At 40.5% G+C, this 26,558-nt stretch overlaps 1 protein-coding gene and 1 long non-coding RNA gene across 2 annotated transcripts; one reads left to right on the forward strand and one right to left on the reverse strand.

Moving 5' to 3' along the window:
- The first annotated feature begins 144 nt into the window (after positions 1-144).
- On the forward strand, positions 145-19,159 carry LOC144369294 (uncharacterized). Its single transcript, XR_013428765.1, has 3 exons — positions 145-388; positions 2,807-2,992; positions 19,056-19,159. It is a non-coding gene; the product is annotated as an uncharacterized LOC144369294 (long non-coding RNA).
- Positions 18,363-26,328, reverse strand: Ecrg4 (ECRG4 augurin precursor). Its single transcript, XM_078028723.1, has 4 exons — positions 26,040-26,328; positions 21,680-21,727; positions 19,154-19,311; positions 18,363-18,731 (listed from the first exon to the last, which is right to left on the reverse strand). Exons 1-4 carry the CDS (start codon positions 26,116-26,118, stop codon positions 18,570-18,572), a joined length of 447 nt encoding a protein of 148 aa, XP_077884849.1. The 5' UTR covers positions 26,119-26,328; the 3' UTR covers positions 18,363-18,569.
- Between the last annotated feature and the right edge of the window lie 230 nt (positions 26,329-26,558).

Here is a 26,558-nt window from a genome sequence, read left to right on the forward strand (position 1 = left end):
AATCTGCATTTGGGTAAAAATGGGAGTTCATAACCCACTTGAATCTAATGTATGAAATATGATATGTCAAGAGCTTTGTAATGTTGTGAACAACCAATTAAAAAAAAAAAACCCAAACCCACCCCCCCAAAAAAATAGCAAAAAAAAAAAATAAAAACACAGACCCCTCAAGGTATTTCAGGTTTCATTGACACACTCACATGTCTGTATCCTGGTTTTTTTCTTTCTCTTTCTTCCTTAACTTCCTGATTTACAAACCCCTTCTTGTTTTCTTCCTGGTCCTGGCTAACACTGTCAAGAAATCCTACAATTTTTCAAGCATTTAACTGAAGCAGTCTAATTTATGAAGGTTTATGTGTCGGTGCAGTGGAAAGAGCAGTGACTTAAGGTAAGGATCAAGGAACCATCCTGCGGGCTCTGGTTACTATATAAAATTAGAAACAAGAGAAGGGAATCAGATCATTGTTATGGCCCCATGCAATCAAAATGTAGCATTCAGTGAATCCAAATGGTAGTGGTTTATTACTCAAATGTAATGATTGCATGCTAAGTTTATGGCACTTGCCTAAGCATTTCATTTAGTCTTCATGGTAACCATGAGATAGTACTGTTGTTTGTCTCATTTGACAAAGGAGAAAGTAGTCCACAGGAGCTAAGTAATTTTCAAATGTGGTGAAGCCGGTTTTTTTTTTTTTTAGTTAAAGCTGAAATGTTTCCTCTTGATGCATCTTCTTGTTGTAATTGTGCTTAAATTTTCACGTGGCCAGAGACTTTTGTTCACCTTGGAATGGAATGAATTTTACAGCTCTAAGGAATTTTAAGTAGCATTAGTTTTAACCCCTCATTGTACAGTTAAATCAAAACCTAGAAAATGTCAGTTTGTAACAACAGTATGTGTAAGAGGTGGGGACAGCTTTTTGCTTAATAAATAACTGAGAGTGAGTTGAAGTTGCATTTTCTGATTGTAAAATATGGAAAAAGTATGTTGTTTGGTCAACTTCAAGATTTATTCAAGAATTTTTAAATTTTTATTAGACGTTATGCTTCTTTTTGTGGCACACTGGAAACATGAATGAGAACAGGTTGGTGACCCCTCCACCTTTTTTTTTTTTTTTTTGGTAATTGGGATTGAATCCAGGGGCACTTAACCACCACATCCCCAGTCCTTTTTTATGTTTTGTTTAGGGACAGGTTCTTGCTAAGATGCTTAGGGCTTCCCTAAGTTGCTGAGACTAGTTTTGAACTCATGATCCTCCTGCCTGGTCTTCCTGAGCAGCTGGGATTACAGGCATGTGCCTCCACACCAGACAAGTTGGTGACATCTTTCAGCCAGGAACATTGCCCAAGAAAGAGATCATCAAGTTTGCCAAGAAGCAAATGATTCTGTTACAGAAAGGGTGTTATCAGGGTGACCGGGCACAGCTTTGCATTCCTGGAGTCCTAGTCACTCTGGAGACTGACAAGGAAGGATCACTTGAGTCTAGGAATTTGAGAACAGCCTGGGCAACTTAGTGACACCCTGTGTCAAATTTGAAATAATAATTATAATGAGGATAAGTGAGAAAAGAGAGGAAGGAGGAAGTAACTACTATTTGGGCTGAAACAGTTGGACATGTGATGATAATTGCTAAAGTAAGATGATGGGTACATAGAGATTAATCATACCATTTTCTTCTACTATTTTATTTCTTCTACTATTTTATTTATTCCATAAATAAAAAAGGAAAAGAGAAGGTAATATCATTGTATAGGTCAAATTAATATTTCTCTAAGTGTCTCCTTCTTAAATATGTTCTAATTTATTGGTTTTGGAGGGTCTTTTTAGAATGTGTTTATCCATTTAGTATTTTTCATTTCTGGACTGAAATCTTTTAAAATTATTTACAATTGGAAAAAGAAATTTAAAACTGTTGCTGGAGGAAGTGATGATATTATTATGGTAATGAAACAGTTGTGAATATTGCTTTAATTTTTTTTTGCTTAGGGGAAGTATCATATGATAAATAGAATTTCCCTGAGGGCTGTCAGTTAACTAGAGACTACCTGGCTTCTGTTCTGTTCTTCTGCTTCCTCTCTGCCCTTGATTAAGTTTTTACCACTCTAGGTAACTGGAAAAAAATTAAAACGGGGTTAATGACCTCTAAAAGCCTTTCTATGTGAAATGAACATTCTTTCCCCTCTTCCTCTCACAAATCTCCCTTATTATAGAGGAGTCAAGTTGAGATGTTAAAGACACAAAGTTGCACACCCAAACATATAGTAAGAGTCCTTAAGTAAAGTTATAAAAGATGGCCATTCCAGGAAATCTGGAAATCTTAGTCTTTTTCCCATTCTTCCCTGTCCCTCTCAGAGAAGTTGAGCATGCTCAGAACTTTAGTGACCTGTAGATAATATAATCTGCACCTACATTTCCATCCCTAGATGTGACTACTAAGATCTGACCATTCTATCTCCTGCCTGGGGAAAAAAATCCTTACACATTTCACTTGTCGTCTTTTCAAACTGAACATGACCATACCCCCTCCTCTGAGTGAGTCCACAACACCACTGGGTCTTGTGCCTTTTGGCTTCAGAGCTGCTTGAACTTTCCTTTTGCCTTTATCTTCCACCTGTATCCGTCCTAAGACCCATGGTTGCATCACTGTATCCCTCAGTGCGTCCTCTCTCTCTCTCTCTCTCTCTCTCTCTCTCTCTCTCTCTCTCTCTCTCTCTCTCTCTCTCTCTCTCTCCCCATTTCTCTGTCTCCTGCCTCATGAAGCCTCTGTCACCTGTTTTCATCCACTTGTTTGGTCCGCTTGTTTCCTAGGTCTGCCGCACCATTTCCTGTGAACTGGCCTTTGGTGATGTTCTTCTAAACTTCTCCACTGCTTTCCTGCATCACCCCTGCCTCCTCCCATTTGATATAGTGTCTCATCATTCGCTTTCTGGTTTGTCTGTCTCATGTGAGTAAAGCACATCCTTCAGTGGCTTCCTAGCAGTCAGTACGTAGGAGGTAAATTATTACCTTGTTTAGTATTTATAATGCCTTTATTCTATTGTTTGAGTATGGCTCTAGGTTGATATAGAAGTCTGAAGTTTTCTACATGTGTTTTGATTTTGTTTTGTCAAGCAGTATAGTTTCTATTGTTGGAATACTTTCACATAAATGTCCAGAGGAGGGCAGTCCTAGAGCTGGTTTGGTCTCCCTGTGGTGTCCTGAGGACACAGACTTCCCTCCTTTTCTTGTTTCTGCATCTTCATCCTGTCAATCTGGGAGACCAGGGATCTTAAGTTTTAGTTTTATAGTGTCTATTCAGAAGGCGGGCAAAGAAGAAACAGTTGACCCTAGAGGTTGAAGGAAACAGGCTACAGAATATGCCACAAGACTTTTGGAAATGCTGTATAGAATTTCATTTTCATTTTCATTTTCTCTAAGAAATGTCATTGGCTTCTGATTTTTCTACCACTGTACTGAAATTTCTATTTAGTGATTTAAGTGTTTGATTTTAAAGAGCTCACTATTGTTTTTAAATTAATAAATTCTAATTAGGTGTATATGACAGCAAAATGCATTTTGATTCATTTACACAATTGCAGCACACCTTTTCATTTCTCTGGTAGAACATGATATAGTCACACTATATGTGTGGTCATATATATACCTAGGGTAATGATGTTCATCTCATTCCACCATCTTTCCTGTGCTCATACCCCCTCCTCCTGCCTCTTGTCCCCCTTTGCCCAATCACAGTTCCTCCATCTTTACCATGCTCCCCACCCCCCCACCCCATTGTGGATCAGCATCCACTTATCAGAGAGAACATTTGGCCTTTGGTTTTTTGGGATTGGCCTACTTTGCTTAGCATGATGTTCATGCTAACTTCATCCGTTTACCTGCAAATGTCATAATTTTATTCTCTTTTAATGTTGAGTAATATTCCATTGTGTGTGTGTGTGTGTATACATGCTCACACTCATATATACATACACACACACACACACATATATATATATATAATCACAGTTTCTTTATCCATTCATTTATTGAAGGGCATCTAGATTGCTTCCACGGTTTAGCTATTATGGATTGAGCTGCTATGAACATTGATATTCCTACGTTACTATAGTATGCTGATTTTAAGTCCTTTGGGTTTAGACCCTGGAGTGGGATAGCTGGTCAAATGGTGGTTCCATTCCAAGTTTTCTAAGGAATCTACATACTGTTTTCCATATTGGTTGCACCAATTTGCAGATCCACCAGCAATTTATGCGTGTGCCTTTTCCCCCACATCCTCACCAATACTTACTATTGTTTGTATTCTTGGTAACTGCCTTTCTGACAGGAATGAGATGAAATCTTAGAGTAGTTTTGATTTGCATTTATCTAATTACTAGAGATGTTGAACACTTTTTCATATATTTGTTGATTGTGTATCTTCTGTGTAGTGTCTGTTCAGCTCCTTAGCTCTTATATTGATTGTGTTGTTTGTTTTTTTGGGTGTTAAGTTTTTTGAGTTCTTTATATATCCTAGAGATATGTGCTCTATCTGATATGCGTGTGGCAAAAATTTGCTCCCAAAATGTAGGCTCTCTGTTCACTTCAATGACTGTTTCTTTTGTTGAGAAGAAGCTTTTTAGTTTGAATCCATCCCATTTCTTGATTTCTTGATTTTATTTCTTGCACTTTAGGAGTCTTGTTAAGGAAATCGAGGCCTAGTTTGATGTGATGAAGATTTGAGCCTAGTTCTTCCTCTATTAGGCGAAGGGTCTCTGGGCTAATTCCTAGGTCCTTGATCCACTTTGAGTTGAATTTTGTGCATGGTGAGAGAGGGGGGGTTTAGTTTCATTTTGCTGCATATGGATTTTTAGTTCTCCCAGCACCACTTGTTGTTTTTGGTGCCTTTGTCTAGTTTGAGATGATTATATTTATGTGGGTTTGCCTCTGTGTCCTCTATTCTGTACCCTTGGTCTACATGTCTATTTTGATGCCAATGCTGATTTTGTTACTGTAGCTCTGTAGTATAGTTTAAGGTCTGGTATTGTGATGCTTCCTGCTTCAGTTTTCTTGCTAAGGATTGCTTTGGCTATTCTGGGTCTCTTATTTTTCCAAATAAATTTCTTGATTGCTTTTTCTATTTCTATAAGGAATGACATTGGGATTTTAATTGGAATCGCAATGACTGTATAGTGCTTTGGGTAGTATGGCCATTTTGACAATGTTAATTCTGCCTACTCAGGAGCATGGGAGATCTTTTCATCTTTCAAGGTTTCTTTTATTTATTTATTTAATGTTCTGTAGTTTTTATTGTAGAGGTCTTTAACCTCTTTTGTTTATATTTTATTTTTTGTGAAGCTATTGTGAATGGGGTAGTCTTCCTAATTTCTCTTTCAGAGGATTCATCACTGATGTATAAAAATATTTTGATTTATGGGTTTTGATTTTATATCCTGCTACTTTGCTGAATTCATTTATTAATTCTAGAAGTTTAGTGGGTGGAGTTTTTTGGATTCTCTAAGTATAGAATCATGTCGTCTACAAATAATGATAGTTTGAGTTCTTTTCCTATTCATATCCCTTTAATTTCTTTTGTCTAATTGGTCTTGCTAGAGTTTCAAAGACTATGTTGAGTAGAAGTGGTAAAAGAGGGCATCCCTGTCTTGTTCCAGTTTTTAAAGGGAATGCTTCCAATTTTGCTCCATTTAGAATAAAGCTGGCCTTGGGTTTAGCTGCTTGTTAAATTTGGTTTCCTCATGTTGTCCCTGAGTTATTTTATATTCTTTTATTTCCAATATTTTGATTTGGTTCTTTTAAAATATTTCTAATTCCTTATTGAATTTCTTATTCATAGCTTTTATGATGTTGAGTATGTTCCTAGTATCCCTAGATTTTCTAGTGTTTTGAAAGTGAAACGGTGCTGTATTTTGTCAGATGCTTTCTCTGAATCATGTAAGTTTATTGATCCTGTAAGTTTATTGATGCGATGAATTATGTTTATTGATTTCCGTATGTTGAATCCTTGCATTCCTGTTATAAACCCAACTTGATCATGGCGCACTATTTTTTTAAATATGTTTTTGTATGCGATTTGCCAGAATTTGTTGAAAATTTTTGTATCTATGTGCATCAGGGATATTGGTCTGAAATTTTTTTCCTTGATGTGTCTGTGCCTAGTATCATCTATCAGGATGATACTAGCCTCATAGAATTAGTTTAGAAGAGTTCTCTCCTTTTCTATTTCATGGAATAATTTGAGGAGTATTGGTATTAATTCTTTTTTGTAGGTCTTGTAAACTCAGCTGTGAATCTGTCTGATCCCAGACTTTTCTTGGTTGGTAGGCTTTTGATGGTGTCTTCTATTTCCTTGCTTGACATTGATCTGTTTAAATTGTGTATGTCTTCCTGACTCAATTTGGGTTGATCATGTGCCTATAGAAATTCTTGTAAGATTGTTCCCTTACTGGTATGAAGTGACATTCTTTGTCTCTTCTGATTTTTTTGTTTGAAGTCTCCTTTGTCACATATCAGAGTAGCAACTCCTGTTTGTTTTGGGGTTCCATTTGCATGGTATTTCAGTTTATACGTTTTCACTTTCAACCTGTGGTTGTCTTTGTCTGTAAGGTGCTTCTCTTGCAAACATCGTATAGTTGAGTCTTGTTTTATAATCCGTTTCTGCCATCCTATGTCTTAATTGGAGAGTTGAGACAATTACAGGGAGATATTTATTAATTCCTACCATGTTGATTTGTTTATCATATTTAATTTGATCATGTTTCTCATTTATTAGCTACTTTTCAAATTAGCTTTGTTCATTTTTGAACCCCAGGTTTGTTTTTCATTTCGTCTGTGTGGAGTATTTTATTAGGTTCTGTGGTGCTGGTTTAGTTGTCATGAATTCTTTTGGTTTCTGCTTCTCTTGGAAGGCTATTATTTTGCCTTCGATTTTGAAGAATAACTTTGCTAGATATAGCACTCTTGGTTGACAATTCTTTTCTTTCACGACTTGGAACACATCATTCTAAGTCCTTTGGCTTTTGGAGTTTGTGCTGAGAAGCTGGAAGTGATTCTGATAGACTTGCCTCTATATATGACCTGTTGTTTTTCTCTTGAGGCTTTTAAAATCCTGTCCTTGTTCTGTGTGCTAGGTATTTTCATTGTAATGTTTCATGGAGGGGTTCCTTTTAGATCTTGTCTATTTGGGGTTCTGAATGCCTCTTGTATCTTGAGGTCCATCTTATTCTCAAGATTTGGAAATTTTTCTATTGTTATTTCCCTGAATAGGAAATAACAATATTTATTTATTCTGCATCTTACAACCCTTCTCCATGCCAGTGATTTTTAAATTTGGTTTCCTCATGTTGTCCCTGAGTTATTTTATATTCTGATTGTGCTTACTTATTTTTTTTTCTTTAATGCTGTCTGAATGTTCAAGACTGGCCACTTTGTCTTCTAACTCTGAGAATCTGTCTTTAGCATGGTCTACTCTATTAGACTTTCAACTGAACATTTTTTTTTTATTTATAGTGACTTTTATTTCCAATATTTCTATTTGGTTCTTTTAAAATATTTCTAACTCCTTATTGAATTTCTTATTCATACCCCATACTCACTTTTTCAATGCATTCAGTTATTTTTCTGCGTTCTCTTGGAATTCATTCATCATTTTCATAATGATTATTTTAAATACCTTATCTGATATTTCATCACCTTCAATATCTTTATGGTCAGTGCTGGTGAATTATGAACTTTAGGATGTGTCATGTTACCTTGGTTTTTCATATTTCTTGTATTCCTGTGTTGAGTTTTATTCTTCTCTTGGATGGTATTTCTCTCCCACCCTTATGTGTGGGCCATTTTAGGGTACATTCTTTAGTTGCCAAAGTATCCTAGAGTGATCTAGATTGAGACCTCTTAGTAGGTGTGGTATCCATAGCCTTTGCATTATTTCTGTATTTTTGCTGTAGCAATGGATATCCATAGGTGGGACCTGGGGGCTCAGCCATAGTTGTTTCTGCTTGGGGCCTGGTTGTTAGTTTTGGTCTCTGTCTCTTCTATTCTTTGTATTAAAGGATGCTGAAGATTGTCATTAATTTGGTGTAGGGAGCAAGGTGCACTGTCTTTTGATTCAATTGAATTCAGTATCAGAATTTCTACTCTGTGAACTTGTACTGCCCTGTGAGGTTCCCAGCACCCCTCAGAATAGAGCAAAAGTAACAATAGCCACAACTAATGTGAATGATATATAGCATTAAAATAAATAGCCAGTCCCTACTATGACAGCTACAACACTAATTACCACACACACACAAACACAAACCAAGGATGGCAGAGTCAGCAACTGTCAACAGTAAAGACAACAACCATGAACTAGACCTGACTTTAAAGCAAACATCAGGTGTCAATTATGTAATCCACAGCAGTAATAATTGTATTGGCACTAATGGTTGGGGAAGGAGTTATATAAATCAGTTCTAAAAGATGGTTAAAATATAGTTAACTAAGAGAAAAGAAAATGTTAGGAAGGTAGAAAATAATTTGCAGTTTCAAAAAATGAACAGAAACAAGGCAGAAGAGATGTAGCAGGTAATGGTTGCAAGGAAGAAGACGACAAATAGAAACAAAATGAAGGGAAAGAGTGAGTGAGTGAGACAGACAGAGTGAGTGAGAGAGAGAGAGAGAGAGAGAACAAGAACAATAGAATTAGGCTGTTAGCAGGGGAAGAAAAGAGACAACGAGCCATAAAACAAATGAAATCAAAACAAGACAAAACCCCAAAGCATACAAACCAACCCGCCCCCCTTATCCTCAAAGGACAAGGCAAGAAATAATAGGTACATTTAAAAATGGTAAAAATGAAAAAAGAAACAAGTATATATGTCCCTAAGCCAGTCAGCACAGCAAGAACACACACAGACATTAAGCAAGAAAGGAATGAAGGTAGAGGAAATTATTCTTTTATTTATTTATTTAGTTATAGTTAAAAACAATACCTTTATTTTATTTATTTATATGTGGTGCTGAGGACCAATCCCAGGGCTCGCACGTGCTAGGCAAGTGTTCTACCACTGAGCCACAACCCCAGCCTGAAAGGACATTATTCTTAATGAAAAATGAGAGAATCATCTCCACTGATGTGATCAGAATAGTCAATGAGAATGGATGGTCACTGCCTATGTCCAACTCTTTTTCTTTCTGTTTCTTTTTGAGCTATTTACTGAGAACCAAAGTAAGGTCTGGGGGTTGTTAACCTCGTTCTCTTTTGATGTTGCTCTCTGATCTGTCAGTTGGAGTAGCCTCAGACTGAATCTGGTTGAAATAAGTCTCACTTCCCTTCTTATCAGCATGAGGTAGGATGGGATGGGAATCACTATCAGTTGGAGTTTTGTCCTCACAGACCAGATCAGTGCATTCCCAGGTGGGCCTACTGCAGAGTTCTGTGAGTGAGGTGGGGTTTAGTTCTAATCAGGCCTCAGGAGCTTGGTTGGGGGTGTCTCCTCTGGAGAGATTAAACAACACACCCCTAGGGCCTGGCACTTACAGATCTCTAATGGGGGTCGAGATCTCAGAAACCTCCCAGGAGTTCATTGAGGACAAGAGAGCCAATCCTCCACACATTCTGCTGCTGGGGACCAGCCATCACAGGCTAGTCCCTGGTTATATTCACACCCACCTGTTCAGATTCCAGACTCACTTGAGCTTGTTATATTAGCTGACAGACTCACAGAAAAGGTGAGTAGGGCTCCCTTTCACTTTTCCAACTCAAATCCCCCAGGGTACAATATTCTCTGTGCCTGTTTCACTCACCTTCTGCTATGTACTTCCTAGGCCACCTGATAGGTAGGCACTGTAAGGTCAGGCAGTGGTGACCAAAAAAAGGCTGCTGATTTGGTGCCAGTACCATGCTGTTTTTGTTACTATTGCTCTGTAGTATAGTTTAAGGTCTGGTATAGCAATACCACCTGTTTCACTCTTCCTGCTTAGAATTGCTTTAGCTATTCTGGGTCTCTTCAAATTAGTGCAGCCAATTTGGAAAGCAGAATGGAGATTCCTTGGAAAGCTGGAAATGGAACCACCATTTGACCCGGCTATTCCTCTTCTCAGACTATACCCAAAGGACCTAAAAACAGCTTACTACAGGGACACAGCCACATCAATGTTAATAGCAATACAATTCACAATAGCTAAACTGTGGAGCCAACCTAGATGTCCTTCAGTAAATGAATGGATAAAAAAATGTGGCATTTATACACAATGGAATATTACTCAGCACTAAAAAAGAATAAGATCATGGCATTTGCAGGGAAATGGATGGCATTACAGAAGATTATGCTAGGTGAAATTAGCCAATCCCAAAAAAACAAATGCTGAATGTTTTCTCTGATATAAGCGGGGTGACTCAAAGTGGGGTAGGGAGGGAGAGCATGGGTGGAAAATTACCTCTAGATAGGGAATACGGGTGGGAGGGAAAGGGAGGGAAAAGGGGAATAGCAAGGATAGTGGAAGGAGACGGTCATCATTATACAAAATACATGTATGAAGATGTGAATTTGGTGTCAACATACCTTATATACAAACAGAGATATGATAAGTTGTAGTACAAAGATATATTAAGAATTGTGATACAAAAAAAAATAAGAGAGCTCATATATAATGGCAAAAAATAAAAAAAGGCTGCTGAACAAGGCTTTATTGAGATTTTGCTCCCAGGTAAGACCCTCCAGACCAACAGGGCAGGTCTGGGGAGAAGAGTGTGTGGCTCAACTGGACTGGAATTTTTATTGGGCTTAGGGCAGGAAGGGGGGGCTTGGACAGGAAAAGAGTGTTTTTAGAGTCCCTTGTCTTACTAGGGGTTGGTCGGAGGAGCTTGCTAAGATCCAGGATTGGTCTGTAGACCCTGCTGATTGACAGGCGGTTCTGTCAGTGCCTGATTGGTGGTTCTTTCTGCGAGGGTTGCTTGGTGCTTTGTTCCTCTACCACCTCAAACCAACCTAACAGGCACCTGCCAGGACAGTGTGGCAGTGTTTGCTGTGATCTCCCAGCTCCTCAGCAGCAGCTGTAGTGGGGTTGCTTCAAGATGACTCCCATCTCAGCTCTCCCAGGCCTGTTGGGAAACAGAGAGCATCTTTCAAGCACCAGTGCACAGCGCAGCCTCTGGATCAGCTAAGATTGAAACTGGTCTTAAAAATCAGGATCGGGTCCTTGTTCCGGTTCTCATTGAAGATTAAACACCTGAGAAATGCCAGGGCAAAGACAATGGCAATCAATAAAAAATGAACAATCAAGAACAAAGAAAAAAATTTTTAAAAAAAAGGTTTACTTAAAGGATAGAATAGAGAGAGAGAAAAGAGAGAGACTCCTCCGGAAATAAGGAGATCCAGAGCTGGTACCCAAGAGAATGATTTTAGGTTTCTTTTCTTCTCCTGTCCCCTCTTCCCATCCTGCCAAAAGGTGACTGAACATTGGGAAAGGAGCCATCCAGCGGGTACCTCTCCCCATATGCCCAGAAAGGCAGAAAAGAAGATGCCCATGGGGTACTCATTAACATCTCCTTGCTGGGAAGAACAGTTGCCTGGAGGCTGGTAACCTTGGCAACAGGTTTTGAGGAGGAGGAAGTGTTCTGGAAGTATTAGCATTTTGTTTCTTCTTAAATTAGCCCCCTTCTTCCCCAACCCAATCATTTATTATCTATGCTATCTGCCCTTTGCCCCAGTGAAGCAAAGGCAGTTTGTGGGGGAAATAAAACAGACTAGATATAAAATGCCAACCTACCATAGCATAAAATTTGGAGAAGGAATTCAAGGCACATGTATACTTCCTGAAGAAAACTAAGACTGGCTATTGGTTACCTGCAATTGTTGTGGAGTATAGTATTAAATACTAATCTAGACCTTGAAAAGAAGTAGAGGGGAAAGAATCATTGAGCACTGAAAATCAAAAGGGTCCAAATGAAGGAAGAGGGTGAGAAAGAAATAAGTGAAATAGGGCAAGTCAAAAGTCCCAAATGTCATGTTAGAAATAGGGGCTGTGACTGTAGCAGAGCTCAGTTGTTGAGCATGTCCATAGCTTGTTTGGGGTCCTGAGTTCAATATACAGTAAAATAAATAAGTACTCATCACAATAAATAAGTGGGTTAAATTCTACAGTTAAGGCCTTAATTGTTCTTTTAGAAACAAAACAAAATTCAGCTAATACTCATTATAACAGACATATCTAAAGCACTCAGAAAGATTAAAAGCCAAATAAAGAATAGATAGACCAGTAAAGTATTAACAAAACAGAGAGGAAAATTCAGGCCAAAAAACAAACAAACAAACAAACCATTACTCAAAATAAAGAAATTTGCTACATAATAATTCCATTCACCAGGAAAATCTATCAGTTTCAAATTTGTATACACTACACTATTATGTATCATCCCATAATATACAAAGCCAAATCAGCAGAATTAAAACAAAACATGATCAAAATCATCACCAGAGCAAGAGTTCTTAGTAAATGCTAGAATGACAGACAGAAAACACACACACACACAAAAGAAAAAAATACCGCAGTAAGGAAAAAGAAATGTGAATGGTAAAGCAATGCAGTTTGAATTGAGGGACATGACTGCATTGCATATCTGGGAAAGATATTTTTTTTTAAGCACACATGGAACAGTGCTGGCCATAATACACTTCGAAGGGTCCGCATCTGACAGACCACGTTGCTTACCATAGTGCAATTAAGTTAGTAAACAAAGAAAGATGATTAGAAAAATTCACTCACTTGGAAATTTAATAATACAATCAACTCATAGGTCAAAATATAAATTATGATCGAAATTGGGAGATTTCACCATCTAATTTTTCACATCAAACTCCTGTGGCACAATACTTGAAGTATTAAGTGCTTGTGTTGGAGGGTGGGAAGGCTCAAAATGGAATGTGAAAATAATTAAAATCAAAGACCCACAAAAATGGAAGAAAAAGAAATAAAAACAGAAATTTGTGAAATAGAGAACATAGACAAGGTGTCAGCAAGGCAAAAGCTTCATTGGGATGTGAATCATCTTTTAAGGGGGCAGAAATAAAACTGAATGGAAAAAAAGAACACAATCACACATACGAAGAAATACAGACAAGACAGAAGAGCAACACTTCACATACTTCAGAACTTTGGTATCGTGGATAACATCCTAGAAAAATAGAAGTAAATAAAACAGACTAAAAAACACAGATCAGAATAATTCTTTAAATGTAAAAGAAATGTAATCAATAGTCAAAATTTTTCCCAAAAAGAAAATACTGCATCCAAATTCCTGTATCTGAATTCAGGAAACAGATAATTTCATTCTTACCACTGTAACAAAAATATTAGCAAAAACACTCTGAAATCATTTTATAAGGCCAGCATATCCTTCACACTCAAATAGAGCAGAAAAGAATGAGAAGGAAAGCTATGGGCCAATCTTATTCATAAGTGGTGGATGCAAAAATTCTAAATCAGTGTTTCCAAACCAGATCCAGCAATGAATGGTAGCACATACCTGTAATCCCAGTGACTCGGAGGCTGAGGCAGGAGGATGGCAAGTTAAAGGCCAACCTCAGCAACTTAAAGTCTTAAAATAAAGAAAGAACTGGGGGGTATAGCTCGGTGATAGAACACCCCTGGGTCAAACCCATAGTACCCCTCATACACACACAATATGGTTAAATTACAGAAATTCAATTACTTAATTGATTAATATTAGATTTTTTATTAATGAAATTCACCATATTAACAGATTTCAAAGGAAAAGTGACATTTTCTCAACAAAGAAAACCCTTCCATAACCATATAGAACATAAATATTTTTTTCTTAGCACATTTTTAGAAGTAAATTTTCTTACCTTGGAAAGGGGAATGGCACTGGGTAGTTTTAGTGGTCGACTTGAGCAAACTGCTAGTCACCTTGGACATGGTAGAGCATGCTTGTGGGGTATATTTTTGAAAGTGTTTCCCAAGATAGGCATGTGGATCTGTGAAGTGAGTGGGGAAAACCTTTCTGAATATGGGAGGCCAGGGCCTGGATAGAACAAGAAGGCAGGAGAAAGAGGGAACACAACAACAGAAGAAAGAGAGAACTCCCTCCAACCTCTAGGCTTTTCCTTCTAGAGGGGGCTAGTTTCAGTTGCTACTGCCCTTGGACACCAGATACCGGGTTCTTTGGCTTTGAACTCTGGCACTTGTACCAGTGGCCCTCCATAGGCTCTTGGGGCTGCTGACTTATGATAGAGGCTACATTATTAGCCTTCCTGATCCTGAGTTCTGGATTCTTGGACTGAGCCATGTAAGCAGCCTCCCTGGCTCTCCAGGGTGCAGGTAGCTGGTGTGGAATGTTTCATCCTCTCTGGTCATAAGAGCCAATCTAGTGTGTATGTGTGTGTGTGTGTGTGTGTGTGTGTGTGTCCACTCACGTGTACATACAAATGTTAATTGCCTATTGGTCTGTTCTCTGGAGAATACTGAACAAAACAGACATCTACAAAAAGCAACCAGCCGACTTAGCTAAAGGAGAAGCATGGGAAGAACTTCCTTAAGATTAGAAGTAAAAGATGTCTTCCATCACCCTCCCATTCTTCTCTTGAGCGTTGCTCTGTGCTTTGGGCCAGCCCTCTCAAGAAACAAAACAAAAGCTGTAAGGATGAGAATATAAAGTGGTGGAGCTGCTGTGGAAGACCATATGGCTATTCTTACAGAAAAATTAAAATAAATTATCATAGGATTCTGCAATTCCAAAGAGAATTGAAGCAAGTTGTTTTGGTCAGCTTTTTTCCCCCTGCTGCGACTAAAAGGATCCAACCAGAACCATTGTAGGGAGGAAAAGTTCATCAGAGGGCTCACAGTTTCAGAGGTCTCCAGTCCATAGAAGTCCAGCACCATTCCTTTGGGCTCCAGGTGAGGCTGAACACCATGGTGGAAGAGTGGGGCATAGGGAAGCAGCTCACAGGATAATCAGGAAGTAGGGAGAGAGACTCCACTTGCCAGATACAAATATATACCCCAAAGCCTCGTCCCCAGTTCCCACCTCCCCCCGCCACACCAAACCACTTCAGTTATCACTCAGTAATTCCTCTCAGGGGTTTAATTTATTGATTGGGTTAAGACTTTCACAACCCAGTCATTTCTCCTCTGAACTTCTTGCACTGTTTCACACTTGAGCTTTTTGGGGACACCTCACATTTAAACTATAACATTCTGCCCCTGGCCCTCACAACCATCTCACAGCAAAATATATTTTGTCTATTTCCAAGAGTCTCTGAGGCTCAATGCAATCTCTCATTGTGAGCTCCTGTAAAATTAAAAGCAATTTACAAGTATCCAGTATATAAAGATACAGAGTAAACATTTCCATTCACAAAAAATGGGTCATAGAAAAAAGGGATGGTACCAAAGCAAGACTGAAATCCAGGTAGGCAAAAAAAAATCCTGTAGTTCTGTGTCTGGCCTCTGGAGCACACGGCATCGTGATGTTCTCTCCAAAGGGCTGTGTGGCTCTACCCCTGTGGCTTTTTTGGTTGCAACCCAAGTGGCCTTTCTGTTGACTTGTCTCTGCTTAATCCCTGCAGCTTTCTTAGGACAGTGCCCCACATTATTGGCATTTCTTAATTTCAGGGGTTTCCACTGCAGCTTTGGCTTCCTCCTCAAAACTCTATATCTTGTCTTCTCAGGGAGTGCCTGCAGGGACTCCGACCCTACTGCACTCTGCCTTGCTTCAAAGCCTTCCTTTGAAATCTTGGTAGAAGCCTCCATGACCCCCTAACTCCAGCATCCTGCATTCCTGCAGAACCAGTACCACCACATGGTTGATGCCAAGGTCTGCCGCCATCTTGAGCAGTAGCCAAGCCTCCAGAGACCTTAGCTGCAGCAGACTCTGGGTGGCTGAGCACATTGAAAAAACTTTCTAGGCACCTTTGTGCAAGAAGGATTTCTGACTGGTCTCTTCTCAAGAGAATTTTCACTTTTACTCCCTTGAGCCTGAGATAGAAGTGGTCTTGCTCCTTCTGAGATGCCCTTAAGCCATTTTTCTAATTGTCTCTGGGCAAAATCTTTAGCATTTCTGTAGTGGCAGTAATGTCTTTAACAACTGCAACTTCCTTAGCCCCAGTTTTACTCCTGCCTTTCAAGTTCAGGTTTCTCGAATCTTTCTGCTCTGCTTTCTGCTCCTGAATATCATAGTAACTTGGCTAAAAGCTGCCAGTAGTACCCATAGCACTTGCTGAATGCTATACTGTCCAGAAATTTCTTCTGCCAAATAAGAAGTTCATCACTTTTAAAATCAGCCTCACAGAAAGTCTCAGGACATGGACAAAATGCAGAAACAAAACAGCCAGAACAAAACAGGAATGGCCTCTAGTCCAAATTCCAATAGAGTCATTCTCTGAAGCCTCTTGGGCCCTGTCTTCACTGTGCATGATCCTATTGGCATTCTGTTCTTCTGAGCTCCCAGTAGAATCAGCCATTAAGCTCCACTTACAACAGTTTAAAGCATTTCCAGCTGGCACTGGTAAGCATCTCAAAATTCCTCCCACCAAATGCAAAATATACAAAAAGCTTCTGAGCCATATGGTCAGGTTAGTCACAGCAAGGACCCCACTACATAGTACCAATTTCTGTTTTAGTCCGCTGTTTCACTGCTGTGACTAAAACATCTGACCAGAACAATTTTAAGAGAGGAAAAGTTTATTAGAGGCCTCACAGTTTTAGAGGTCTCAGTCCATGGACAGCTGGCTCTATTCCTTGGGGCTCAACATGAGGCAGAACTTCTTTGTGGAGAGTGTGGCAGAGGGAAGCAGCTCATATGGTGATCAGGAAGCAGAGAAAGACTGCAGTTACCAGATTCAAATATATACCCCAAAGCCATGTCCCCAAGTCCCACCTCCTTCAGCCACACCCTACCACTTTAGTTACCTCTCAGTTAATCCCTATCAGGGGGTTAAGATTGGGTTAAGACTCTCACAAGCCTAATCACTTCTCCTCTGAACTTTCTTGCATTGTCTCACATGTGAGCTTTGGGGGACACCTCACATCCAAACTATAACACAAGGGCACAAAGACATACTAGTGTACCCATTCTCGTTGCAGCATGATTCATTATAGCCAAAAGCTGGAGGTGACCCAAGTGTGCATTGACATAAGTGGATAAACAAAATATGGCATAGATGATGGAATGTTATTACACCTTCAAAAGGAAAGAAATTCTGACACACTACAGCATGATGAACCTCAAAGGCATGCCACATGAAATAAGCCAGACACAAAAAGACAAATATTGTACATTTCTGCTTGTGCCAGGAACCTAGATTAGTCACTTTCATAGAGAGAGTAACCAGGTGGTGGTCACTAGGAACCAGGGAAAGGGCCATTTGGGGAATTACTGCTTAATGAGTTTCAGTTTGGGAAGGTGGAAAAGTCCTGAAGATGGATGGTGATGATATGAATGTACACCTAAAAATGGTTAAAATGGTAAATTTGGGGTCATCCTATATTATCACAATTTTTTTTATAAAAGTCATATGAGTACTCCCAAGAAAGAAACAGATGGACTTTAATATGTAATTGCCCATAACCACTTGTGCTGAATCCAGTGTTTCCTGATAAATCCAGGGTTATTATTTTTAACCTAAGGTTTATGAAGGAGAGTGTGTTTCAGAGGCAATAAACAAATTTGGCGTATAGAGTCTTTTAGTGGAAAAGGAGGAAAAGGCTTTCATTAGATTGTCACATTCCCCTGGAAGTGTGAGAGTGCTTCAGAGTTGGCCCTGCCAAGCTCCCATCTCCTCCCTGCAGGCCCTCTGCAGCTCTGCCTCCTGTGATGAGCAAGGGCTCAGGTCCCTCACTGTCCTCCCCCGCTCCTTCCCACCTCCTTCCTCCTTCCCTTCCCCAGCCCCATATTTTTTTAAATATAATATAAATTATATTCTTTAATCTTCTTAAATTCTTTGAAAAAGTTTGATTTTTTTAATTTTTAGATGAGCATGGCACTTAAATCAACTTAACTTCAGATAATTTTCTATTGCTCTTCATTTCCTGAATGATCTAGCTTTGTTTCCTGGGTTGTCCAGCTGTGGCTCAGGGGCTGGAATCCAAAAAGCCTTCAATGCCTGTGGAATAATTAGAATTCTACAAATCAAGTCTTGTAACTGGAAATCATTTTCAACTAGATTTTCTCCTGGTTTTATATTTTGTACTTAGTATAGACTGCATTTTAATCAATTGAAGAACTCTTTGTTCATTACAGTGTCTGCCTGGGATGTGGTAAAAATTGCTATGATCATAATGGCTCTCAAAGGATGCTTCAACTTTAAAACATCAGAGGAACAAGAATCGGCACCAGCTTAATTTTCATCCAAATAAATTCTGAGACTTCTATTTTTGACAAAATGCTTTTATTTCCAGTTTTAAATGATATATTGTTAGAAGCTTGCATGAAATATCAAAAGGCGCTAAGTCACAAAAACTGTCTTAAAAAGATCCACTGAAATAAAGCACAACAGAAACCGCATAGAGTAAGGGACTGTGAGATTCCTAAGGGAAGCACCTTGGGTTTCGTGTACATGTGTGGCAGTGGTGGTCAGTAGTCATCATAGTTGACACTGGCTCCATGCCTAAAGCTATGGGGGCTCCGGGGTCCAATGGCAGAGTCTTCATCATAGTGACGTTGGTAGTAATCACCATAGTAGTCATGTCCATTTCGGTCTCTATTTAGCCAATAGGTGATGTCATCTTCAAATTTCTGGAGGAAAAGAGAAAGAATGATGGAGAATGGATTTAAAGACACACAGTCCCCTAAAAATCACCACTTACCAATGGCTTTTCTCTATGGTGGATTTTCTTCAATGATTAACAATGCTTACCATGAATAACTATCTCCTTCTAATGTTCTTATACACAGATATCAACATGACCAGATACCAAAAAGGGGTATTTTTCCTTAAAAGATTTTATGTCTCCACCTTAAAACTTTTGTTGTACTAGTTGTAAATATACCCAGACCCAGCACCAGAAAATAGACTAAACCAAATAGCCATGTCTCATTTCTTATGTCCTATTTCCCCAGCCGGCCTCTCTCCCCACCAGTCCACCCTGCAGGAAAGTGCACCCACCGCTTCGTCAAAGCCTCTCTCACCAGCCCACCCTGCAGGAAAGTGCACCCACCGCTTCGTCAAAGCCCATGTAGAGGAACTGCTGGTACCACTGCTGCACCTCTGGCCGAGTCCGGTCCCACAGCTGCCGCTTCTGGCGCTTCATGCTGCTCAGGAACTCTTTGGCTCTATTCTCATCCATGGCCACTTTTGTCTCAGTCAGAGCAGGTGCTGAAATGAGCAATTTCCACCCCGAAATTGCAAAGAATAATTTTTTTAAAAAACAGCAGTTTTTTTTTTTGTTGTTGTTGTTGTTACTAGAATCGTACTGTGGGTTGAACTACTTTTTAAAATTTATCCATAGTAATTGTACATATTTATGAGGTACAGTGTGATAACTCAGTACACATGCAATGTATAATGATTCAGTTGATAATTAGCATTACTATTTCCTTAACCATTTATTATTTCTTCATGTTGGGAAGGTTTGAACTCCTCTCTTGGAGTTCTTTATAAAATATGTAACAAATTGATATGAACTATATCACTAGAACATTAGAGCTATGCTGTTGAACATTGGAACTTACTCCTCCTACGTACTTGTCATCCAATCTCCAAGTTTCCCCTTTCCCTGAAGAATGTGTAATAAGAATTGTAATGCAAAAAAAGATAGTACATGTATAATGGCATAATTTTGGTGTGAACATACTTTACATACAGAGTTACAAAAAATTGTGCTGTAAATGGGTAATAATGAGTATAAGGCATTCCACTATTGTCGTGTATGTAAAATACAAGTAAGTAAATAAATAAATAAAAAGTAAATAATTTAAACTAGAAAAAAATGAATAACTTTTGTTATTGGAGTGTAGCCACTCTTATACACCGCATCGTGTACAGGATGGCTTTGCCTCTTGATTATTCTTTCATGCATCTGAGAAAATACAGCTTCATGTCATCAGCTCCATGCTCTTTGCTCACAGCATTTTCTATATGTGTATAGCCACTTAAAAGAACTGGGACTCACTTTCAACATGTAGCTTTTCAGGGTAGCAATGAAATTCAGCTCATCCCCTGAAGATCCCCTGAAGCCCAGGCCTCAGCAGGGGCTGGTGGCTTAACCCCTGGCCTCTTCATTCAGGAAACAGAAATGGATATTTAGTGCCACACATGCTTAAAGTGTACGTTCATTTCATATATAAGCAGGGGAATGTAGTGCTTGTTTAGGGGATGAAGTAAGAAACCCACCTAGCAGTGCAACAGGTGTTCGTCTCAGGCTGCTGGAGGACACAATGTCCTATGGAGGCGTCTCTAGGCCTCATTGTCTGATCACTACCCATTCTGTTGCATCTCAAAAGGTTCTAACTTTTGCTTGAACTGCTTCCTTTAATGTCTTCCCGTCATAGTCTCAATGTCTTAAATGGTACCACTTCAGTAGGATGTGCCTAGGAGACTCGGTGTTGTTAGGAAGAACTTATGGGATAATGAAACTAATATCATGGATAAACATCAGGGCTTGTTGCATGGTCTGTACACAATAGGTGCTTAATATGTGTTTCTTGGCTTCATGTGAATAAGATTCAAAGATACACACCCAGGAGTCACGATTATCTCAGCAGTTTGCTCGCGTCTGATAGGCTGGCGCTGTGAGAGCTGCTCACCCCCAGGCATCTGTGAGGTGATTCTGTTATGACCAACCAGCCTAGGGAGGGGACATTTCTTTCCAAATCAGAGATAATCCAGGGCCCTGCGAGTGGCCAGAACGAAGCTGACAGCCCCCTCCCAGGACCTACTTTCTCTGGGAGGGGTCACCTGAACTCCAGGCACCTGTAGGGGATCCCTGAGAGACAACTGAGAACTATGGGAACAAGTGATTAAGGGCCTCACTTTGGAAGCAGACTTTAGCCTATGAGAATCTTCTGTAAACCAGAAGGGGGAGAAAGAATAAGTGATCAAACTTCGTGTCAGAAATGTGGTTGCACTTTTTAATTTCTAGGATAATTTTATAGAATATACTGGCTGGGAGAGGAAAAATGACATTCATGAGACCACACAATGGATCCAATTGACCTGGCGGCAATAGGCCCAGAACCCGTATTTTGTGACTATTTTAACAACATCTTGCTGCTGTCTACAATATTCATCTTAGGAGCACTTCTTCCAGCAGAAATTGGCAATTAAAAGGTATCCCTATGGAAATGCCCTTCCACAATTTCTAATTACAGAGAATGCCACAACTCTGCAGTTCTAAGCCCATTCCTGCAATGACTTCACATGCTCTGAAGGATATGCCCAAGTTTAGATACAAGTCTAAAGTTCTTCATGGATCTAAAATAAATAGCATTCAGTTGACACTGTTGCACTGTTTTGTCTATACTGACAGCTTTCCAAAAAAGAACCTACACACATTTACCAGCAATAATATTTATCTAATCAAATACCACACCACATACCCACAGAGTAAACCCTTCATATCTTCAAATCTTTTAAGAAGTAAGTACTCTTGATTTTCCAAATACAAGACTGGACACATTCAAGATTATCATTTCATTTCCATCCAGTTAAGAATGCATCCCTTATCCATTTGGGGCATATTTACCTTCTCGTTTCTGAAGCATCTGCTTGAGTTTATTTGCACTTATGCCGCCTAAAGGAATAAAAACAGAAATCAATTTCAGAGTTGCACTGAATCCTTGAATTTTCAACTGTAAAAATAAGTTGGTAAAAAATAATCTCAGACCCCTGTCTTGATTGCTAGCTTGGTAGTGTTGCATATTTAACACTTTTTGCACTCTGATTATTCAGGAAAACAATCTGGGGTTCCTGAAGCTAATGTCAGTGATGACTATGGCTGACCAAGGACATTACAACTGGAACTACTTCCTGGGATAAGTGACATAATTCTCGGAGGCCTGGTGTCTAATCATGAAGGACAGCCATCTATCATGTGTACCTTCCTGAAATCATTTACTTCATGGTGTAACTCCTCCATCCAATGGATTCCCTCAAGTTCCTATTCATCCCAATCTTCAGAATATGAGATTATGTGGAAGTATGGTTTTGCAGAGGAACTATGTTAAGGATCTCAGAATGATTATTATTCTGGATTCAGGGTGGGCTCTAAGTCCAGTGACTGGTGTTGCAAAGAGAAAAGGAAAAGAAAAAAAAAAACAGGCAAGGCAGAAATTAGGACTTGGGCTGCCACAAACCAAGGAATATTCTTTAGCTCTCTTAAAAATCAGCCCAGTTTTGTACTTTGCTCTGATCATCCTATAATCAAGCTTTTTTTTTGGGGGGGGGTGTCTTTTTCATTTTTTAAATTTTTTTTAGTTGCTCAAAACATTACAATGATCTTGACATCATATATTTGATTCAAATGGGGTACGTAATCTTATTTTTCCACGTGTACAGATTGCAGGACCACATTGGTTATACAGCCATATTTATACATAGGGCCATACTAGTATCTATTTTATTGTGCTGCCCTTCCTATCCCCCCTCCCCTCCCCTCCCCTCTTATAATCAAGCTTTATTAAAATCATTTGCTATTTCATTTATTCTGTTTTTGAAAGAGTTTCTAATAAGACCAGTTATTTTAATAGAAAAATAACATGTCTGTCCTAAAAGAAAACCCACCTCATTGACCGTACAGAAGAATTTGATCCTTAACTGCACTTGTCTCATGAAAGGTGGACCCAAAGCCTCCAGAGAAAACACTTGAAGCATCCTGAGTAGTGAGTAGAGCATCTTTAGGTGTAAGAAACTGGAAACTAGGTGCAGAATGCGGAAATGCCTTCTTGACAGGGTTCTTAACCTCAGTCCATGGACAGATTCTAAATTGTCCAGAGAAAGAAAATTGTGCCTCCGTCTGCAAAGGTACAATTTTGGTGGACTAGAAGCCAAATGCTCAAAAGTATCTGGGGTCAAAAAAAATTAAGAATCTCTGCTTTGAGCTGGGGGTGTAGCTCAGTGATCGAGCATTTGCCTGTCTTGCACAAAGCTCTGGGTTTGATCCCTAGTCCTGGTGAAAAAAAAATTAAATTCCTGTTTTATTTGTCAATAATACTTTAATAAAACCAGGGGAAAATTTTTTTAAAAAGAATCCCTGCTTATATAATTGACAATGTAGCAGAGGAAATATGTCACAAGAGTCACCAGCTGGCTGCTCACTGCTCTAAGCTGAACTGTATTATTAGTGTGCCTGTGCTTACAAAATTTGAATGTAAACCTCTCTGGACCACATTGCTCACACAGCCCATGGTTTCTAAGCAGCCTCCTCACCTATTAACCCCTGTAGGCTTTGGGATCTGGGGGTTACCCCCTTCCTTTCCAATAGTTTCACCATCCAAGGAACCTACTGGCCTGGCCTCTGGGATGGGATAACAAGCTTCTAGAACTTACTAAACTATTTTCTCCCAAGCATTTCTGTCATAACTCATGGGTACAGTGGCCACACTTTCTAGCTCTCCAGGGGCAGCCTTAATTTATACCAATTGTCCTGATCAATTCATGACAGTGCCTCCTTTTGCTCTCCAGAACATTCCATTATGGATGATGCTTATATAACCATCCTCTATTTGTAGAGGTTGACTGACATGGAAATGGCTTGGGAAGCATCTCTAGAGACCGCACTAAGGGGAGGGGGATAGAAGTGTTTCTTGTCCTCTTGTCTTGCGTAGGAGGGCTGGGTGTCTGCAGCAACCTCAGGGACTGCTCTGATATTTGATTCCGTCCACAACCTCTCATTTGAAGAGGTCATGAAAAACATGGAGTGGTGGTCAAAGGAGAATGTCCAGGGCAGACTAGGGCCCAAGGATGTGTAATAGGAGAAAAAATTGAAGGCATTTTGGTATAAACCTATAAACTTCTGGAAGGAGGACTAGGATTTGACCACTGGATCCTAGATTAGGGCATGAAGTAACGTTTCCAATGCCTGGGCAGCCACCAAAAGATGACACAAGTGGCCCGAGAAGTTTCTGTTAGGAGATACTGAGAGCAACTGAGCATAAATCCACAGAGTTGAGTGCTTGACCAGGCTACCATAGAGAGAATTATTTGATTAGATGGGGTGAGGCTACTCTTAAAGGCTGAATTTCCCTTCTAACCTTAAGAAGCAATGAAGAAATCTATGAAAATATTTGCCAAGCAGATTGATACATTTCTTGGCGCTAAAATTAGCATTCATAGATGGCATAAGACTTGTCAATCTCTGAAAACTCTCAGGTAGTGCATACAGAATTATCACTCCTCCATATGTTTGCTTTCTGTGAAAGTGCTTAACAATTAATGAGTGAAATGTGGTCTTACATTGAAATAGATATGGGACTTAGGTATTTATCATAAGGCTGCAATTTCTTGCAGCGAATGTCTGTTACTACTGTTCCAGAAATGAGAGTCCCTCCAAATCTCAGCTATGCCACTGAACGGAATAAAAAACAAATAATGGATGTGATGTATTTTCTGTAGACATTTTTTTTTACCCCAACATCATCAGTTATTATTTCTAGGCTGTGTTAATAAGCACTTTAGTATTTATCAAATCTAGTTACCTGGAATCAGATTGCCTAGCAGATTCAGAATTACAAGATGCCCCTTTGAAGGTGCTACTATTAATAAATTTATCAAGAAGGGATCATTTTCTGCATTAAATTTTTTTGGATCTCATAAGGAGTCACCTTTGGGATTCCTTAGAGATTTTCATTTTCCGTCAAAAGACCTCCCACATGTGTTCAACTTAATGAGGATAATATTTTAAATGACTTCTACAGCAAAGTTCTTGGCATGGACTAAAGGAAATATGAGCCCTGGAAATGAATGGCTTATAGCCAGCATTCACATGACTTATTCAGATGTGCTTCTTTAAATGTGAGAAAGAGGAGGGGGTACATGCATCATGTGATAGGAGATTACTGATTAGCTTCACCTGTGGTTGTAGTTTAGAATAACAACCTCCCCAGCCTGAACACTGCCCACCCCCCATTCTAAAGATTCTAGGACCCCCACCCCTTGCCTGTGTCCCCTCAGCCTGGAGTTTGTTTTGAATAAGCAAAATACAACAAGAGAGCAATCGAGTGGGCCTTCTATTTCCATTAGATAGGGCCCAGCTCCTTTGTGACAGAACAGGCACCAGTCTCAGGTGCTTGGGCAAGTCAGTCACTTTGTGCTTTCTGGCCCCAGGTCCCTTAGCAGTAAATCTGAGGTTCCAATACCTGAGTTGTAGCCTCAAAGATGCTACAGGAGGTCAGCTGTGACCCATAAAGGATCCAACCAGGGGAGAGTGGTATCTCAGGACAAAACATATACTTTGGGATTGAGGCTCTTAAGGCAGAATCTGTGGATCAGGAAAGCTGTGCCTGCCCACTTCCTTCATTCTGAGTGTGCCTGTGAAGGCACTTTAAATGGAAAATGGCCAGGGAATCATCCACACTTTCAGCCTGTTCTCTGAGAGATCCAAGAGATGGAGAAGGTAAAGCATTACTGCTTGGAGAGCAGCTCCCTCTCTGGGGTGAGGCCTGCCCTCAGCCTTGCAGACTGGAACCATCATAGTAACTGTCTCCCAGCGCCTGCCTGGAAGGGCATCCTCCTCAGGATGCCATCAGCCTCCCCCTCGGTTCCCTCCAAGGACAGACACCACCCCCGTTAAAACCCCCAGAGTCCCTTGCATTACTCCCCGAAACTCCTCCTGGCTACCTTTCAGACCTCTTTTCACAGGGGTGCCTCTCCAATCCGAGACCCTCCGCCCGGGATCCTGCCTCTCTTTCTCCGCCTGCTGGAGCGCACCACTTCTCACCACTTTGGCAGAAATTTAGAACTTGTTCTGCTCCAACCTCTTGGTCCTGTTCAGGCTGAGGCTGGGCCCCAAGGCCGCATCCATCTCTGCCAGTACCCAGGCAGCGCCTCCCTGTGTCCGCCCCACCCTGGGACGAGGCTCTGTTCTCCGCCTCTCATGGCCCCCTCACCTGGACCAAGGCACAGCAGCAGAAGCAGCGCCAGCCCGGTCAGGGCCAGGACAGCGGGCCGCGTGGAGGACGCGACCATGGCCGCGGAGGGTAGGCAGGAGGGCGGGGGCTGCACGCGGAGCTGCTGCACGGGGAGCCTGGGCGGGCGGAGAGAGAGGAGCAGGCTGCCGGCGCCGCGGCGGGAGCTCCGGGTGTCCTTGCCGGGGGCGGGACCCGCCTGGTGGGCGAGAAGCCAAGCGGGCTCCAGGCCCAGCGCCACCGCCACCGAGGCCAGTTCTCCCTTCCCGCCGGTGAGACTCGCTGGAACAGAGAGCCCAGTGGCGTGCACAGCCCGCTGCAAAACTGTGAAGACCAGTTAGGTTCCCCCCAGCCAGGGAGGGGCAGAAGGCATCCACGGGATGCCCACCTGCCAGCCAGGCTCCAGGGGCTCCGGACACCGCCTCAACCCCACTCTCCCCGCCCTCCCAGCAGCTCAGACTGCTCTGTGGTTCCTGCTGGGCACAAATCTTTTTCTATAAG

Source organism: Ictidomys tridecemlineatus, chromosome 12 (assembly GCF_052094955.1).
Source record: "Ictidomys tridecemlineatus isolate mIctTri1 chromosome 12, mIctTri1.hap1, whole genome shotgun sequence".
NCBI lineage: Eukaryota > Metazoa > Chordata > Mammalia > Rodentia > Sciuridae > Ictidomys > Ictidomys tridecemlineatus.

What these genes read in the sequence shown, in the direction of transcription:
- Ecrg4 (XM_078028723.1), bottom strand. Translation starts at nt 26,118, where the DNA reads ATGGTCGCGTCCTCCACGCGGCCCGCTGTCCTGGCCCTGACCGGGCTG. An exon ending in GATGCTTCAGAAACGAGAAG is followed by an intron (nt 19,312 to 21,679) that starts GTAAATATGCCC and finishes TGCTCATTTCAG; the next exon opens with CACCTGCTCTGACTGAGACA. An exon ending in ACATGGGCTTTGACGAAGCG is followed by an intron (nt 18,732 to 19,153) that starts GTGGGTGCACTT and finishes CTTTTCCTCCAG; the next exon opens with AAATTTGAAGATGACATCAC.